This window comes from Myiozetetes cayanensis, unplaced genomic scaffold, assembly GCF_022539395.1.
Source record: "Myiozetetes cayanensis isolate MyiCay16 unplaced genomic scaffold, myiCay2020 scf1, whole genome shotgun sequence".
Lineage (NCBI taxonomy): Eukaryota > Metazoa > Chordata > Aves > Passeriformes > Tyrannidae > Myiozetetes > Myiozetetes cayanensis.
The window spans coordinates 146,698,465-146,716,477 of NW_026086604.1; the positions used below are offsets into that span (position 1 = coordinate 146,698,465).

The 18,013-nt window shown below is 47.7% G+C and overlaps 1 protein-coding gene across 1 annotated transcript in view; it reads right to left on the minus strand.

Annotated features, from left to right (window-relative positions):
- The window catches only part of OXSR1 (oxidative stress responsive kinase 1), a 90,129-nt gene extending 82,234 nt beyond the window's left edge, over positions 1–7,895 (minus strand). Inside the window, exon 1 of the mRNA XM_050319421.1 lies at positions 7,729–7,895. Coding sequence (XP_050175378.1) covers positions 7,729–7,798 — 70 coding nt within the window. The 5' untranslated portion in view covers positions 7,799–7,895. The remainder of the gene's footprint in view (positions 1–7,728) is intronic.
- Between the last annotated feature and the right edge of the window lie 10,118 nt (positions 7,896–18,013).

Below are 18,013 nucleotides of genomic sequence, written 5' to 3' on the forward strand. Positions count from 1 at the left end.
GAGCTCCATGACCCTGGCAGTCCTTTCGAGCACTGTCTCAGCAAAATAAGTGACAGTAGCTTTCTGGTTTTGTTCTGAAAATTGACATAATGAAATCCCTCCCTGTAGATTTTGCAGGAAAGGTGTTTACTCCACGACAAGAAGCGTTGTCTTTAATTTACGAGTTTTCAAGCCATCGAGATAAGCTAATATTGTGTTGCCTGCCTGAAGTTGGAGATGGCCTGAAATTCCCAACTGCAGTTTCAGCTGCCCCACTTCCCTCAACAGGTACCAGCTTGGAGCACAACCAGCTAATTTTCTTAGGAAAAATATTCTCTAAGTGCTCGCATCCCACAGCCATTAACTCACTCTCTCACTTTTCAAATACCATCATTTTCCACTACTCTCTGCACTGTTCTCAAAGCTTTCTTTTCAGAAGAGCTGGAATAAGCCCTGGAACTGAAGGAAATCACCCTGAAGACTGAAAATGAACAAGAGACTAACTCAGACCCAATTGCAATTGAAAATGCACAACCTGTCCAACAGTAACTATGGAGCTTTCATCCAGTGTTTAGGAAAACATCAGTTTTACAAAACATACCACAAATTGCCACAAGATGCAATAATCTCACACCCTGACCACAAGCACCTCAATACAATTCCACATTCACAACTAGTTGTTTTAGACGTTTTCCTACCTGACAACACTCTCCCCTCTAATGAACTGCAAAATTTTGTCAATTAACTTTGCTCCAAGAAGAAAAACAACTTCAATTCTTCCACACAACAAGTCAGCAGAGGATACCACAGGACAAGCCACGTGCTCAGTTCAGATCTCACCAGAAGTGAGGTGGGTACTCAAGGTCAAATTTTCACTCCACAGTTTTAACTTAATTCTGTGGACGGATGAAAAGGGAACACCATCCTCCCACACAGCTTTATTAATAGCAAGGTGCTAGCAGGAAAAAGAGTAAAGTTTGTGCTTAAATTACCATTCATGACCATAAAACAGTAAAATTTTGGCAAAACCCAAGGAGAATTTACTACAGTAAGAAATGATCACTGAAGTATTTCAACTCACACTATTCTTTAACAGCTGCTCGTGCCTTTTCTTTCTAGAATGAATTTACATAGGCTCATTTCCTGCCTACCCATTGGGGAGAATGCTATAAAGTCAGTTTAGCATGAAACAGTGAAATGAAACAAAACAAGAATTTTTTCTCTCCCCCACCCCAAACTCTCAAGACAAAGAGGATAGAGCAGAAAATTAAAACCTCATTCAGAAAAGCTTTTCTTATTCCCTCAAAAATGCATTTTAATTTGGCTGAGTTATAAGAGTTTAAGGTGTTGTTTCACATGCACACAGTAAAAGCTGTATAAAACTGTAATGGATGGGAGGTGGAAGGAAGATTTGGGTAAAATGGTCATTTTGTGAGAAAGTGAATCAGTGCTCTGAATTTACTCTGTGCTTCATTCACGAGTGGGATCTGTGAAGCCTTTAAGACTTGAAGACCACAAGTCCATACCTCTTGCACTGTGTGACAGGGCCACATAATACGGTTAAAACCAAGGAATATGCAGGCTGTGATGATCATCATGAGAACCCCACACATGAGCAGTGTTAAGTCAAACATCACTCTCAGACAACCTAAGGGATCAAACCTACAGTTGGCAGAATCCGACACCAAGGTCAGTCTCTTTATTTTATGTTCATGCACGAGAGGAACATGAGAGATGCTGCAGCAGTACCACGGACTCAGTCAGGTACCTGTACCCCTGCTGTCATTTAGCTGTACTTACACCATTTGTTGAAGTGATCTTGTCTTACTCAAGTCAGACAAGTTTGATTTTGTTCTTAGCCCAGCTCCCTTTATCAGCATATCCATTATTTTGCATACCAGAGGCACCACATCCCTTCTCACACACCAAGAGCGATGATGACCTTCTGATAAAGAGCCGGGACTGCCTGTCAGCCAGGGACCTAACCCTGTCTCCGAGACTTTCCCGTGTGGCTGCCAGGAAGAGAGACAGAGTTTCACGTGCTTTTTAGAAATGTCAAGGCTGAACTCCCTTAGGTGAAGTCACAGGAAACTGCAGCAACTTTGAGAGCCAAGTTCTTCATATCTACGTCTCAGTTGTTTGATTCTAAAGGGAGAGCAGGATAATAGGCTCAACTCATCTGGAAAGTCCCGGCATCCTGATATTTCAAAGATTTTGCAATGCCAAATTCCACTGCTCCAACAGCTATTCTTCTACACCCACAAAGCCCTCAAGTCTGTCTCTCCCTATTAAGAAAGTTTAATAACACCGAGTTTACAAGCACTCCATTAGCATGTCCACAACTAAATTTACTGCTGCAGAGATTTACAACGGATATCGTGCATTTCTGGGGAAATCTTCCAAGAAAATTCGACCAAGACGCAGTTTTTCGCAACTCACTAGCACAATTAGCAATAAGACCCACTGTTACTGCCATCACTTTAGAGAGCTCCAACTTTTATTAAAAGATTATATCTCTAGACACTGGCTTGGTGGGCAAGCTGCTAACACTCGGAAAGAAGAGAGATGCTGCCAAGTTTAAATAGACAAATGTTCTGGGGAAGAGCTGATTGTCCTCAAGATTTCATCAGCTGCAGAAGGAAGAAGCCTCCCAGGCTTGCATTTGTCAGCCAGCACATCCACCCCTCAGGTGTGCTCAGGAGCACAGCACAGCCAAGCGTCCAGGCACCAGCCAAGAGATTTGCATTACACTGAAACTATTTAAATGGGATTATTGAGAAATGAAAGTGTTAAACAGCAATCAGTACAAGTACATAAAAGTCCTGGGTGCAACTGCTACAGAGAAACCAGCCACAGGAAAGTGTGAGCTACTTCCACATGAAGCACCCCACGTTGATTTTTGCCTTAATATCCCAGAATAGCTGAAAGCAGCAGGATCTCTCTCCTCTCCCCTCAAAGCAGCAGGCAAGGCTAACAAGGATATATTTTCCCCAGCCAGGCTCCTTCACCACTGCTTGGCTTTGTAAGTCCTCACTCTGCTGCTTTATCCTTCTTCCTATCAGGGCACAAACAACAAAAGCACTAAACAAAGACACACACACACCACTAGACATCTTTTGCTTCCACCTCCCTAGAGGTGAAAAGTGACTCGCTTCAACCTTGTTCTAGTAGGGACACGGTATCAAAGGTCCTACAGGAATGAGATGTGCCAAGTATCCAAAGGAAAGGTAGCCTGGATGTAGGAGTAGCCTGGGTATTCTTTCATACTCAGGAACGCACAAGGTATATTCATCTACATCCAAGAAGCTGAGAAGCTGGCACTGAGCATCTCCCACTTCAGTGTCCAAGATCCTATGAATGACAACTCACACTGTTTTTAACATACCTACATTTAATAATTAATTTTATATAAGCTTTAACATAATACAAAATAACAACGGATTTTCAACCAACTTTAAGTGGAAAAATGAGCACACAAAGCAAGTCTTCAAATGAATTAAGCAGCCTGAATACTGGGAATACGGTGTAGGAATCAATTTTGCTCAGCTAAGCTGGGGGGAGGAGTGGGAATCCGCGAGGAAATGCTAAAACAAAACATATGGCACCAAGACTGAAGCAAAAACACTCCATTTAGAGCTCAAGCACTTACATTTTATACAGGGTAACGTTTTTCTTGAATGGGTTTTAAATAGTCAGGCCTGTGAAACTGGGTGCAGCCAGCACAGGGGCACCACAGGTAGCAATCAACACCGTGCTCCAAAAAAAGAAACCTACAAAGTTATCATTGGACAAGAGCCTCCCATTCCAGCCTGGTTTTTACATCCCCAGACTCCCGTGAGTACCTGGTGAGCACCTACAGGCTGCTCTTTCTCAATGGCAGTGCTTTCTCAGCGCGCGAGACGACTCCACAAGCACCAGATGGGTGACTACAGACATTTTGACAAAATTTGGGGAAGTGGAAATTTTAATTTTAAGAAGTTCCTCTGTACCTGCAAAAGAAAATTTCTCCCACACAGGCCACATATGCTTGCATGTAGAGCTTGGGAAGAATGTGGCTAGAAACCTATATATTCAACCCCAAAACATCAAAGTGTTCACAGGCAAAGCCCGACTCCAAAGCCACACGAACTGCAGTCATTAAAAATCCTAATCATTCTGTAAATGGTAACTTCAATTTTCAATTTAGGCTTGATTTCTGAGGGGATAAGAAACTCCCACCACATCTGCTCATGCAGCCTGCGCCGTCCTCATCTCACTGCAAAGGAATCTGTCAGGGGAGAGAGGGCACAGGAACCGAGCATGGGAGCACTCCCACCACTAATTTATCTCCTGCTTCTGGCACAGGCTGTTTGCAGCAGAGGGGACGCTCCTAAATCAAACAGCCACAGCCAGCACAGCTCTCATCTTTCCAAAAAAGTAGCAAAATGAGAATGACCCAGTTCCAACCAACTTCACTACTGCTACCAGCATTTCCAACAGGAATTGTGAGATCCAGGGGAACCCACGTGTGTGAGTATCTGATCAGCACAAGCAGCATGGGGTCGAATTTTTTCCAGGCTTCAAAAAGAAGAGTGCAGTGATTTATATGCAATCCACGCTCAGAAGACTGACCACCTTCACAACCACCAGCACAGCACAGATTACATTCTGCTTTTTACATGAAAATATGAGTATCTCCAGAGGTCTTATTCACCTGCAAAACTATGGCTGTTCTGGGGGTACATTGTCACTGAAATGCTTTATAAATTGCTTCTTCTACCCCACCTCCACTTTATCCTTTTTTAACTTGAAGTCAGGTTCTCGTCCTGATCAAGGTTCCTTGATTCAGTGTACTAGAAGTTATTTAAGCCTAAGGAGGCTACTCAGCAGTTATTACCACTAACCTGGCATAATCAACACAGATATTAAATCCATACTTTTAATGGCATGAGTCATCCCCAGTGCTGAGTAATCCCTTTTTTTTTTACAGTATTAGCCAGAATCAGAAGGGCAGTTTTACAGAAGGAGCTCTCTTTGCAGGTAGAAAACCTGCACTTTTAATTCCTGCACCAAGATGGTATGGAACCATCCACATCCAATAAAAGCCACATATGGCTATTTTCAGGCAAAATCAGCACAAATGAAGGAATTAGAATACACAAGGATTTCCTTAATTCCGATGTGGAAAAACAGCTGAGCTGGTAATCTCAAAATTTACTCTAAATTTTAAGAGTAATTTTTTTTTCCATCAGGAAACAAGTTAAATCCTTTAAAAGCACCAGTGCAAGGTTCATCTCCTTCCACACTAGGATGCCTCTTTGTTCTGTGCTGAAAGACCTTTACAGCTCCTAGTTAGTAAAGAGAGCTCAAAAAAAAAAAAAAAAGAAACAACCCACCAAAAACCCCTTGAGGTTTACAGGAGACATGAAGCAGGAGGCAAGGCAGTCCAGCTCAGTTAACACAGTGACATTTTGTCCCACAAATCATATACGTGCTAGGAAACTTGCGTCACATCTCCATCCAGGCCGCTGGCAGACACACCAGTGTTTGAAATGAGTAAAGGGGGGGCGGGGGACGGGGAAGTTAAAAAGAGAAACCATATGTTTGCAATATACACATCTCAGTGTACGCTCCATCACCCGCCAGGATGCCAACACAACCCCTCAGTGAGCAGGAGACATCCAGAAACTCGGTTTGCAGAGGGACAGGGAAAAGATACGGAAGAAATTAAGTACTTTTTACTGATTCCTCCCCAAGTTCTGTCAGTTAAAGTGAGACAACACCTCTCTGTGCTCCTAATACTCTGAGGTGGGACGTGTCTCCAGCAGCAAGTTCTCCCAAGAGCAGAAGTGTATTTCCATTCCCTTTTGTTCCCATCCCACCCTGCTCCCCAGCTACAAAGGGGCAGATTTTCCATTTGCTCCCTGTCCTTGGGTACTCAGGTCCAAATCCTCACTTTGTGCCACCACAGCATCCCTTTGCAGGCTCTCCATAGAAAAGGAAGTATTTCCTACACGGACAAATCCAGTTCTCCTTCCCCAGGAAATGGGTGAATGGGTGGCATGTTCTGCCCTTTCTTCCCCACACCTGTATCTCCTGCTCCTCGAGGAGGCCGAACATCTCCCTCCCCAGGGCACGTTTTCCAGAGAAGGTTTAAAGGATTGGTCAACAGGATTACACCTTCCCTGTCTTTACAGAGTTTGTCTCTTTCCTAAAGCACTGCTGCTCCCTCTAAGCAAAGGGAGAGGACAAAGCCTGATCCCACGGAGCAACAGGGATTTCCAGAAGGATTTCCCCCCCTCCACAGCTTTAGTTCCTTCCTACTTTTAAACAATGCCAAGTATTTAATCTCTTAAAACAGCATTCTCACAAACTCTCCCACCTTCCTTAACAGAAAACAAGCCTCCCCACGAGGCAGAGATGGAAAGCCTGGGCATGACAGCCCTACGTCATTTAGAAACTTCAAATAAAAGCACTCTTAGAGAGATTACTCCAAAAATTAAACTCCTTCCTAAAAGCCTTTCGCCAGGAGCCTGCCCTGCCACCTCCTGCTTTATTCTGTGCCTCCGGAAAGAGAGACGGGAGGCACTGACCTTAGAGTCACCTGTGGCACCACCTCTGATGTGTCACACACTCGCCCCAGAGCAATATATCCCTCAAACACACCCCAACGAAATGGTCGAGACAGCCAATAAATCAGTACAGCGGGAGGCCTTTGGTAACTGGGCAGTTTAAAGTCAAGAGAGAGTGAGGAAGGAGCAAAAAAAAAAAAAAATCATTTAATGGAGAGAGCAAGGGCTGGGGCCTCGAGCTGTGAGGACAATGAATGAAAACGCACAGCAGCAGCAAAATCCCAGGATAAAAGGCTCGTTCGGCGGCTCTACCAGACCCTCCACGCAGGGACCGAAGCAACGCGGAGCTCCAAAAGTGCTGAGAGCGGCGTGACCGCCCCAAAATGATGGGGGTGACCGAGCCAAGCCGCGAAGTTCCCTCCTGGTGACCCCCTCACACCCAGCACACCCCGAACCACACCGTGGTGGGGAGCAGAGCCCCCACCCCAGCACGGACCCCGTCCCGCTCCCCCCGGCAGGATGATACACAAACCCTGCCCAGAGGGGCGGGCAGGGATCAGGGATTAACACCCTGACTGCGGGGGGGACCCCGCGACCACCCCAACCCTGTGCTGGGGACGGGGCAGCCCCACGTTCTCCGGCGAGGGTTCCTCACACACGGCAGGAAGGGCAGCAGAGAGGACCCCCCAGACCCTCACACCCCTCAGGGCAGGGGGACAGAGCCTCTCGCACCCTCCCGAGGCTGAAGGTGGGGGCAGAACACAGTCCCGCTCCTTGTCGGGGTGCGCGACAGGGACCTCCCTCAGCTGAGGGGTCCCCCAGACCTTCACAGCCCTCGGGGCGGGGGGACAGACCCCTCACACCCTGGCTGAGGGGCGGGAAGGGGGGGTCACACAGTCACACTCCTCCGCGGGGGGGTGTGTGACAGGACCCTGCCCTCAGCACAGGGGTCCCCCAGACCCCTTGGGGCAGGGGAGACAGACACCCCCCACACACACAGACACACCATCTCAAAGCTGAGGTGGAGGATCACCCAGCCCCACTCCTCGGCGCGGGGTGTGTGACAGGATCCCCTTGAGCTCAGGAGGGGTCTGACCGCCACCCCCCCCTTCCCTCCGCGGAGACCCGCACACCCCCTCCCCTCAGCGAGGGGCTGCGCGCACCCCCTCAACACCCCCTCATCGCCCCGGCCGCTCACCGATGACCTCCTGCAGCTCGTAGTCATCTTTATTGATGGACCAGGGCAGCGCGCTGGGCTCCTCGGCCATGGCCGCGCCGCGCCCGCCGCCCTCCACGCCGCGAAGGGGAGCGACCCCGAGGGGGCGAGGGAGCGGAGAGGAGGCGCCGCGGGTGCCCCAGCTGCGCCCCCCGAACCCCGGCCGAAGTCCGGCCGAGCCCCCTCCTCCTCCTCCTCCTCTCCCGCCGCTACCGCCGGCCCGACTCCGGCCGCCGCCGCCGCCTCCACCTGCCCATGCCCGGAGCGCCGCGCGTCACCCGCGCGCGCCCCGCCCGCCGCGGACGGGGCGCCGCCCGCCGCCATCTTGAGCGTGGCTCAGCGACACTCCCGCCCGCCGCCACGACCGCGGATACGCCACGGTTGGCTCGGTTCGCCACCACCGCCCTTGGGGGACGGGCGACTGAGGGGAGGGGGAGGTATGGAAAGCGCAGGGCGGAGGAGGAGTCCTTAAGGACGGGAAGGGCGGGGATGCCACACACAAGATGGCGGCGGCGCGCAGCGACCCCTCCCTCAGGCGCGGGGCGGGAGGGGCTGGCGGTTTAAGGCGCACTGCCGGCGGTGATTGGCTGCCGCCTGCCCGATCCGCCGCTCCTATTGGTGGAGCGGCTGTCAATCAAGCGCTGCCCGTCTCCAGGGTCCCTGTGCCCGCGGGGCCTCGCGTCGGGCTCGGGCCCGATCCTGCCCTGAGGGGATCCAGAGCCCGAGGGCGGGTGTGGAGCGGGGCCCAGGCGCGCATTCCGTGTTTAAAAATAGCCCCTGGGGTGTGGCGGATCAGGAGGTTTGCGCTTCTCGCTGCCTCCGAGGAGGAGGAGAATATCTTTTTCTATTCTCCAGTGTATCCTTCTGCCTGCTCCACGCTGCAATTCCAGCGTTCGCGGATGCGTCCCTGCACCCTCGTGGGGATGTCCAGCACCCTCACCCTGTGGTTTCGTGGCTCCGTAGCTGGACCTTTGTGGTCTGGATGCATTCAGGAGTACATCTGGTGGTCACTGCGGAGAACAAACTGGGATTAAAAGAGTGAGGAATACGAGGCTGAGTGGCACCATGGACCCACAAAGGCTGATGTGTGTGTGTGTGTCTATACATATCTATATATACTTACATATATACATATACGTACATACATATATATATACTTACATATATACATTTAAAATGTTTGCAGGTTGAGTATCTATCTTTTTTCCCCCAACATAAAAAGAGATAACACAGTATGTCACTGTCGCCGGGCTCCACAATAACCATCAGGAGAACCGACTGGGAATCTCAGTATCAGATTTCATTCTTCCCTGCTGGTCACCGTTCTTCCTGTGTGGCTCGATGTCAGGCACTTCTGCGAGTCAAAGAACATCAGTTACATGTATTTTTAGCCTATTAGGACAAATTCCTGAGATGCCTCTGGTGAACCAGGCTTTGTGGAGGGCCACTGCCAAAGGCATGGTCTGACCACAGTGTTTTCACTTGTGCACTAATGCAGGACATAACTCATTCCCATACCCTTTTTTTGGTGTCCTACAGAAGCCCCACAGCCCCATCCCACTCGCTGCTGTGCAGGCACTCCACAACTCTGTCATAAGGCAATTCCAACTGAAAACCTGTTTGTTTTCCTGCTTGTCTGCGTTAAACATTCCCCTGCTGAGCAATTTTTAGTATTTGCTAAATATGCTTTAATTACTGCTCAGAACTGTCTCTGTGATCTTATAACCATGTTATAAAAGGAGTTTACATAGCAATTAAAAACAGCTTTTACCCCAGAGCACGCACTCGGGTAGCCAGTGTCGTATTTCTGATAGCTAACAGCATGTTAGAAATGGATCTGAGCCAGGCATCAACAACAAAAAGACACTTATAAGGTTAATTTTACCACAGTGGTTTTAAATTAAGAACCATCTTTTGGATTCTCTGATTTTGGGCTGAGAATTCTCGGCCTGTAGGCAGTGCCAAAACTCTGTTTCTTTAGACCACTGTGGCAGGATTATGTCCACAATGAACCTTGTTCTTTAAGAATTACCCCAGACTTTGATTGGAATTAAAATTTAAAATGTGCACTGACAAGACCACCAGTGGCCTCACTTGCACAGAGAGTTGAGTGCTGCATTTTAGTTTTCCAGCTCTGCAATGAAAAATGCATTTCCACATTTTTAACCCAAATCTCTCATTTGCACAGACTCCAGCTCCCGTAAATTTTGTATTATTTTTTAAATGACCTCAGCATTTTTAGTCCCTCAAAAGTCAGAGGTTGCTGTTTCATTCATTCATTCATTCATTCATTCAGCAGGTTATTCCAACCTGAGTCTGATGACAGATGAAAAAATGGAGCTGGATTCCACAGAGCTTTTATTCCTTAGCCAAATTCAGGCCTCCAAGCAGCACCTTCTCCTCTTTCATCATTTCTGCTCATCCTACTTTTCCCGATCCGCTTTATTTTGCCTGCCTTGTGTAGGCTGTGAGCTCCTCAGGGCAGAGGCAATGCCTCTATTTATAAAAGAGCCCGTGAAGTGGTGCTGCTGAATCAAGTGCTCTGTTGGAATAACAAGAAATTTTAGTTGAAATCTCAAGTGGAAAAGCAGTTTCCTGGTGTATCCACCTCCTCCCTCGACTGGGCTTTAGGGGAGACCGAGAAGTGGAAAAACTCCAGACGTCCTTCAGGTGGAAAGGCTGGAGCCTGAGAAAAAAAAATCTCAGAGCTGGGTTTCCTGATTTTTTTTGACTTCCAGTAAAACATACAGTGCCCTTCTTCCACGAACTGGGCTGCAGAGTAGAGGCTTTCTCCTCACTCCTGCTTTTCACTGATGTCCTGGGGCTCGTGTTCCACTGTGAATGGCCTTGGCACACCAGGCACACGGCACATGCTCTCACACAAAATGCTCCCCTTCTCGTAAGGCACATGGTTTCCTGCCTTTCTGGGCCAATTACTTATTGTTCCAACGAAACTTACTGGCACTGTGCAGCTCTTCGCCTGGTTTTTCTGTCCATGGAATCTTGGCTGTCGTAAAGCTGATGTTCAATGCGCAGATTGGTGACTGTGATACTCAGCACTCAGACATTACTGCCTTTAGTACCTGGAAAGGGTTCCTTGATTGCTGATGGGTTTTATCAGCAGGTTGAGGGGGGTGAATCTGCCCCTCTACTCCTCTCTTGTCAGACCCCACCTGCAGTGCTGCCTCCAGCTCTGGGGTCCTCGGCACAGGATGGACATCAACATGTTGGAGCAAGTCCAGAGGAAGCCATGAAGATGCTCCAAGGGCTGGAGCCTCTCTGCTCTGGGGACAGGCTGGGAGAGCTGGGGGTGTTCAGGCTGCAGAAGAGAAGGCTCCAGGGAGACCTTAGAGCCCCTTCCAGTGCTTAAAGGGGGCCTATAAGAAAAATGGGGCAAACATTTTAGGAGGGACTCTTGCAATAAGATGAGGGGAATGGCTTTAATCTAATGGACAGTCAATTAATAAGAAAGAAGTTCTTTATAATTAAGATGGTGAAGCACTGGCACAGGTTTCCCAGAAATGTGGTGGATGCCCCACCCCTGGAAACATTCAGGGCCCGGTTGGACAGGGCTCTGAGCAGCCTGGTCTTGTGGAAGATATCCCTGTTCACTGCAGGGGAGTTGGACTAGATGGCCTTTAAAGGTCCTTTCCAACCCAAACTTCTTCATGATTCTATGACCATTATCACAAGACGAACATAAACTAACCTCATTCACACTCGGGTTGTAGAAAACTAGTTTAAACTCCAGTTTGTGTATCCAGGCCCTGCAGATTTCATCTTCCTAGTTGTGTAGACTCTCAGATACATCATTTTCTTCTTGTTAGGGTTGAAGTTGCTCTTCCAGCACGGCCATGCAGAGACATTTGCTGTCACAGCTCGGTGCTGTTCGGGGCCGCAGCACTTGTTGGTTAAAGGCTCTTTAAGGCATCACAACCCTCTGTCTGTGAGTGCCTGTGCATTGGCTCCCACGGCCGGAGCAAACAACGGCAGTTAATGTGCCTGTGGAACTGCCTGGCACGGGCCTGGCTTGAGGGGAGCCCAACAATGCCCATTTTATTGCCCTCAGAGCCGGGCAAGCGCGTGGCGGCGAGCAGAATGCCTGACCTTGTTCCGCTGCAAAATCCGCCCGCTGTTCTTTCTTCATGGAAACACTTCCAGGTTTATTGAAGGGACCTCACTCTATCAAAGAGCAGCTGATTATTTCACAAAGTACAAGGCAATTTCCTCTCCGATCAACAAAGGCAGGCACTGCCCTTGTTCTCCAGGGGTTTCTCCTTGGCAGATTTGATTTGGGTTTGGAGAAATTAAGCGAGGACCCTGCAGCAGAGGAAGGAGCAGTGCTTTAAAACCCTCCAACTACAGCAAGATCTTTACAGTAGATGTTTTCAAAACACAAGCCAAATGGCAGTCTAAACCACACCTTCCTGAGGGATCCCGTGTGCTACTCTGTATCTCCACCCCTTCACTCAGCCCAGGTGTGCTAAGTCATTTTAAATTCAGCTCTGAGGTCACTTTAAAGTCAAGTAGTTGAAGGCCTGGTTTTAACAGGTGAATTCTGGTTTTCACAGGGTGTTTACTGAAACCACCTTTCGCTCTGCAAACACGCTTCTCATCCCATCACCCTGCCTCTCACCAGGAGCTCTGTGCTGTTCTCTTACTTCCTCCACTGAAAATATCACCCAGATTTTAAGCTCCAGGAAACAAGTGAAGAGTTTTTGACCAAGACGAGTTTTTCTTCTTACTCTTTTCTCATCAGTTTATGATTTTGTTGTATATAAAATGAAAGCCAATTAACCCTCTCTGTAACAAATTAAAGCTTTGCTGCCTCCTTCAAGTATAACATAAAATTGATGCTAGGCTTGAGAAATAATTATAACAAGATCTTGATTATCACATACCTGAACCACAGCTTAATAATCAGCCCTCTGCTCTGGTTTACACTAATGCTTTCTTCATACCTCTTTGTCTTTACAGAAGCCAATGAAAGACACTTCACATGTTTGTGCCTCTTTTCAGCCTGAGAATGTCACAGCTCCTGAGGACAGAAAGGTTTTCCCACTGGCCTCTTATGTGGAGGGTAAATCTCCATCATAAAGCACTTTCTAAGCAGCTGAGCAGGACAGGGGATGAGAACGTATTTTAGAGCTTTTCCCCTCGTTGTTGAGAGTGCAAAATAAGCCTGATGAAAGCATCCAGAGCCTGCTGGACAAGTGGATACCCCTGGGCTGACTCTTCTGCAGCTGATTGGGGTGGTCAAGGGACTGCTGGTTCTATGATTTAAAGCTTTGCCTGTGTATTTAAAGCCATTTTGACAGGGCTGGACATAACCCCTGACAGAGATCTTAGAGAATATCCCCTCCTTGCCACTTGCTGTTGCAGCAGAGAAGTCCCTGGATACTCCAATCTCCTTCTGAGGATTGGCCATGGCAAGATTGAGCACAGAGAGCAGGTTTTGGAGGAGACACTGCTGCTCCCAGGTGTGCAGCACAGCGTGGATACTCTGTCAGCTGGGAGTGCTTGGACCCCATTTACAGCTGCCAAAATGAAGAAATAAAATGAAACAAAACATCTTTTGTCACATTACAATGGAGCAAGAGGAATTCTCTTAAAAGGCAGTGAGAAGAGAAACCCTAGGAATAGAAAGATAGGGTTGGATAAGATTTCATTGAATTCTTGTCATCTGGGAATAAAATTTGTGAGGGAATATTGTTCTTATCCTTATAAATGGCCAATATCTTCTTGAACCCAGAGAAGCAGAGGCCAGGCAAGGTTTGTGGCTCACATTAGCAGATTCTAATGACATGAGTTTACAATAATAGTCTAATAGTTCAGTGTAACAGTGACTCATGGCTTATTACTGTGGTGATAGGAATGTAAAGAGATCTCATTTGAAAAAAAATCTATTTGGATAGTTCACATCCTTTCCTCCCTACTCATGAATTCCTGTGCCATTGACTGCTGGCTGCTAAAAATAGGATTCTTTTTGTGTATCTAAAGGAAAACCTAGAATCAAAGAGACAGTTGGAGGGGACCAAGGCCCTTCCATACAAAGCCTTCAGGAAATATTTGTAATGAAAGCCCTCTGAGAGTGCGGGACTGTTTTTAAAATATGGAAACAATCTAAGAAGATATTTTGGAAGGAAGAAGGATAGGAATTAATGAATCGCAGCAGCTCCCAGCTTTGGTATTTTGCACCATGGGGATGGGAAGATTCATCTCTTTATTAGGTACAGGACCAAGCTACAGCTTTGTCTTGGAGAAGCTGTTCCACTTCAACAGCAGCAGAGGAAGCTCCAGGGAACAGCCCAGGATCAGCCCTGTGGGCTGTTAAAGAGCCAGGAGAGAAGATTTCCTAAGAGTCACTTGAAATTGTACAAGTCCCTTAAGGACAGCAGCAGGAAAGGGGAACTTACATGAGTAAGGTATCTGCAAATGGATTATCACCACCACCCCTTTGAAAAAGGAAAAAAAAAACGCAAAAAACACATGGCACCTCACAAACTGAAGTGTGAAATCATGCAGCAGGGAAAGCTGTCACAGAGAATCAGAAATTGATTTAATAGACAAAAATTGACTGCTGCATAATTTGTGCAGATTGCTGCTGGCTGAGAGAGAGACAGAGACCCACAGCTCCAAAGGGTTCAGAGCAGGGCACCCTCTGGCAAAAGGGGTGGAGAGCAAAATTCCATCGCTGGCAATTGCACGTGTGCTGAATGCTTCCTCTTCTTCAGTAGGGAACAATTAAAATCGATGGCAGGATGCAAGGTAACAAAGGGAGATGACTGATCAATATGCATGTCTTGGAGCTGAAGAGGAGCCGGTCTGCCGGGAGCAGCATGCTGATGAGGAGAGATTCCCAGAGAAAACCTGAAAAGCTTCTCCTGCTGCTCCTTAACACAGCTGAGCAGATGCCAGGTGCAGTGCCAGGAGAGGTGAAGGCACCAAGGAGGATAAGGAATAACTGTTAGGAAAACCAGGGAATGTTAATTTTAAGACTAAGTAGCTTTAAAGTAAAAAAATGTGATGCTTCTCTTCTTTGCCTTTCTAAATATCTCAAAAGCCCTTTACTAATATTGATAAATTATGGTCTTTACATACCTGTGCAAGGTTTTAGAGGTGCTGAGACATTGACATTTTAAAGCCAATGCCCATTTTATTCCTCATCTCAAAGCACTTTAAATCCCACATCCCTGAATATTTCACTGTGGGGTTTTTCTGCCAAGCATAGCCAAAAATCAAACACTAAATCTTTCATGATTCAGTAGTTTTAAATCAGTCACTCAGATTTCTGAATACTTTTGAAAATATTGCTGTAAAGGGTCTGCCATGGATCTAGTGAGACAGGGAATGGCACGTGGACCTCCAGGTTCCCTTTCCCAGTTTTTCCTCTCCTTGAGTGGTATTTATTTTCTGAGGCAACAGCCCACGGACTGGCACACGAGGAGTTAAGCACCTCAGGACTCACAGCTCGTGCATCTCATTCTGCTGACACGGACAGAAGGCGAACACAGCTGAAGATTAGAGCCAGAAAAATGCTGCAAGAACTTTGTGAAAGTTCACTTCATCCCAACCCCACATTTGCCTGAACATATCGCCCATGAGTTCCTAACTGTGGCATCCTAAACAGTGGATGAAAACCCATTTTGTCACCTCATGACTTTGGTTTCGTTGACAAACCAGGGAAGACTGGTAGTGCTAAGACAGCATGTTCTCCCTGGGCTTGGAGCAAGGGTTCTCCTCCTCCTGGTCCTGCACCATGTCACCCTCTGCCTCTTCCCCAGAGCCCTCCTGTTCCCTCAGCACAGCTGAAGGAGCAGCCATTCCCTTGGGAGCCACTGCACCTTTCCCTGAGGCTGGTTCCCAGCCAGGCACACTGCTTTGCTCTTTCCCTGCGGAATGCACAGAAGGGCTGAGAGCTCTACAAGATCTGTCCAGTCCAGGGAGAATTTGAATGCTTGGCTGTTGAGGAATCCCTGGCACGTTCCTCCCGATGCCTCTGTGCTACCAGCCCTCTGCCACTGCCTCCTCACTGGGGTTCTCTGCATTCCCCATGGGAAGGGGAGGCTTGAAAGCACAGGATGGAACAGCCACGCTGTCCTCGGGCTCAGCCCCAGACACTCTGCACTGTCCCATTCTGGAGGGTGGTGGGAAGGCCAGGTAGAAACAGGAGGAGAAAAAATTTCCAAGCAACCTTTTGTAGAGAGACTTAGTTGAGTGTTTCATGGCCAATGCAGAAATGTTCCTTCTCTCCTTCCAGTCCAGCCTCACCGAAACCCAACCTAAGCAAGACTGGGAATTGGGGAAATGGGAATCAAAACCCCTCCACTGGCTGCCAGGCAGAAGAAAATCTATCTGCATCTGCTGAAACCTCCATGCTTTGAACTGCAGGGATACATCCCATCCTTCTGGGGAAACCATCTTATCCCGCTGAGATAAGTGGGCATGGACAGCCCCAACCTCTGCCATGGCATGAGTGGCTTTATCAGCAGGAATGGGAAGAGGGAAAGGCACTGCTAAGCCAGGCTCTGCTATGGAACAGAAAATGCATTGTTTGTAAATCAGACTTTGGAACAGCTTAAGACTTAAACACACCTTCAGTTAATTAACCTTTTAAGAGAGCAGCACAGCCCCAGAGCGAATACAACAACATTCAGTGCCACGACTGCAGGTTTTGCTAGAAAATAAACAAATTTTCCAGGGCTGGGCTTGATAGTGCTGATCAAGAAGTTGGGTTGGGTTCAAATTCATCTCCAAATTCTAGTGGGGATTCAAAAATGCTTGTAACACCTAGAGAAAATTAACTTTAGCAAAATATTTGTACACAGTATGTGTCGTAAAGCCCCAAATGGTCTGAGAGATGCTCTTTAATAAGCTCTATGAGTGTGTTTCCCAGCAGTGTGAACCTTGTGGGGTTTGTTTTTTATTGCCTTATTAAAATATGTTTCCAGGATGCTCAAACAACATTTTCTCAGCCATTTTTTGTGCACAATTACACTTTCTTCCCTATGCTAATTTTATTCCTGTATACATGCCCTCTGGAGCAAGCAGTGCCTCCATCACGGTAACACAACTGTTTTCATGTCAGTGTTAATGAAGGACAGAATTTGATCCTTTGAGGTCAATACTTGACCTCTCACCCTGCATCTCTGGGGCTGAGAAGACTCCGCAGTGGTTACTGAGTTTCACCAGGTGAACACTGTCCTCCAGTAAACGAGGAAATGGCACCAACCTTCCTGCACCAGAGTGAAACAGAGGACTGGGAATATTTCTTTGGCACAAGAGGAATGACAGCTGGAAAAGAGCCGCTGCAGCAGGACCCTTTAACCTTTTAACCCTTTAACTCAGACCCTTAACTCAGAGCTGCGCTCGTGCTCAAATATGGGCAGGAATCATTCAGTGCTCTGAACAGAACAGGACAGGGGTGTAAAGCCACACTGGAAGCGGTGGGATGCCAGCATTTCCAGGAGGGGGATTCTCCTGGCAGGCTGCTCCTGCCAGCAGTTTCTATGTAGAATATATCCAGGGATGGTTTCCATATCACTGTCCATATGTTCCCTCATAGCAGCCATAGCAGAGACACGACTTCATGTGCCTCATAGGGAACGTGGTCCTGCAAGTGGATTAGCATGTGGCCCCTCCTGTTGGGAAGAGCAGCTCGTCCCTGACCTCCAGGAATTCCTTCCAACCAACACTTTCATGGTTCAGTGATCCTTGGTCTTTTCCAGTGGCAGGGCCTTGGCCTGACAGCTGCTGGGTTTGTAAGTTATTTCCCTGGCTGGACTGACTCCGAGCCAGAGGAAATAAAGCTGGCAGGATCCCCCAGATCCCTGCACTGCAATGTATCCCTGCCAGGGCCTCCAGAAAGGGTGCAGAGCAGGAGTTACTGGCCCAGCAGCCCAGGGGAATCCTGGCTCCATCCCCTCCAGCCTCCTGGGTACCAGACCTGAAGCAAATCCAGGACGGTGACAGAGACAGACCACAAAGCCAGAAACGCGGCCTGGAGAGGAACCACACGTGTCCAAAGTACAATTCCTTGATAATTTTCATCCTGGCATGACACAACTCTGCCTCTCCCTGTCCCAGCACAGCCAAAACCTCCCTGTCATGAAGGGAGTTATTTAGCCAAAGTTGAAGTTATATAGCCAAGACACACATACAAAAAAAAACCCCAAAAAACAGAACTATCCCATATCATTCCTCACTTACACTTTGAGACCTAGTTTTATTCTCTGATGCCCAAGAAGAAGATTCAGCCCACTGGGTT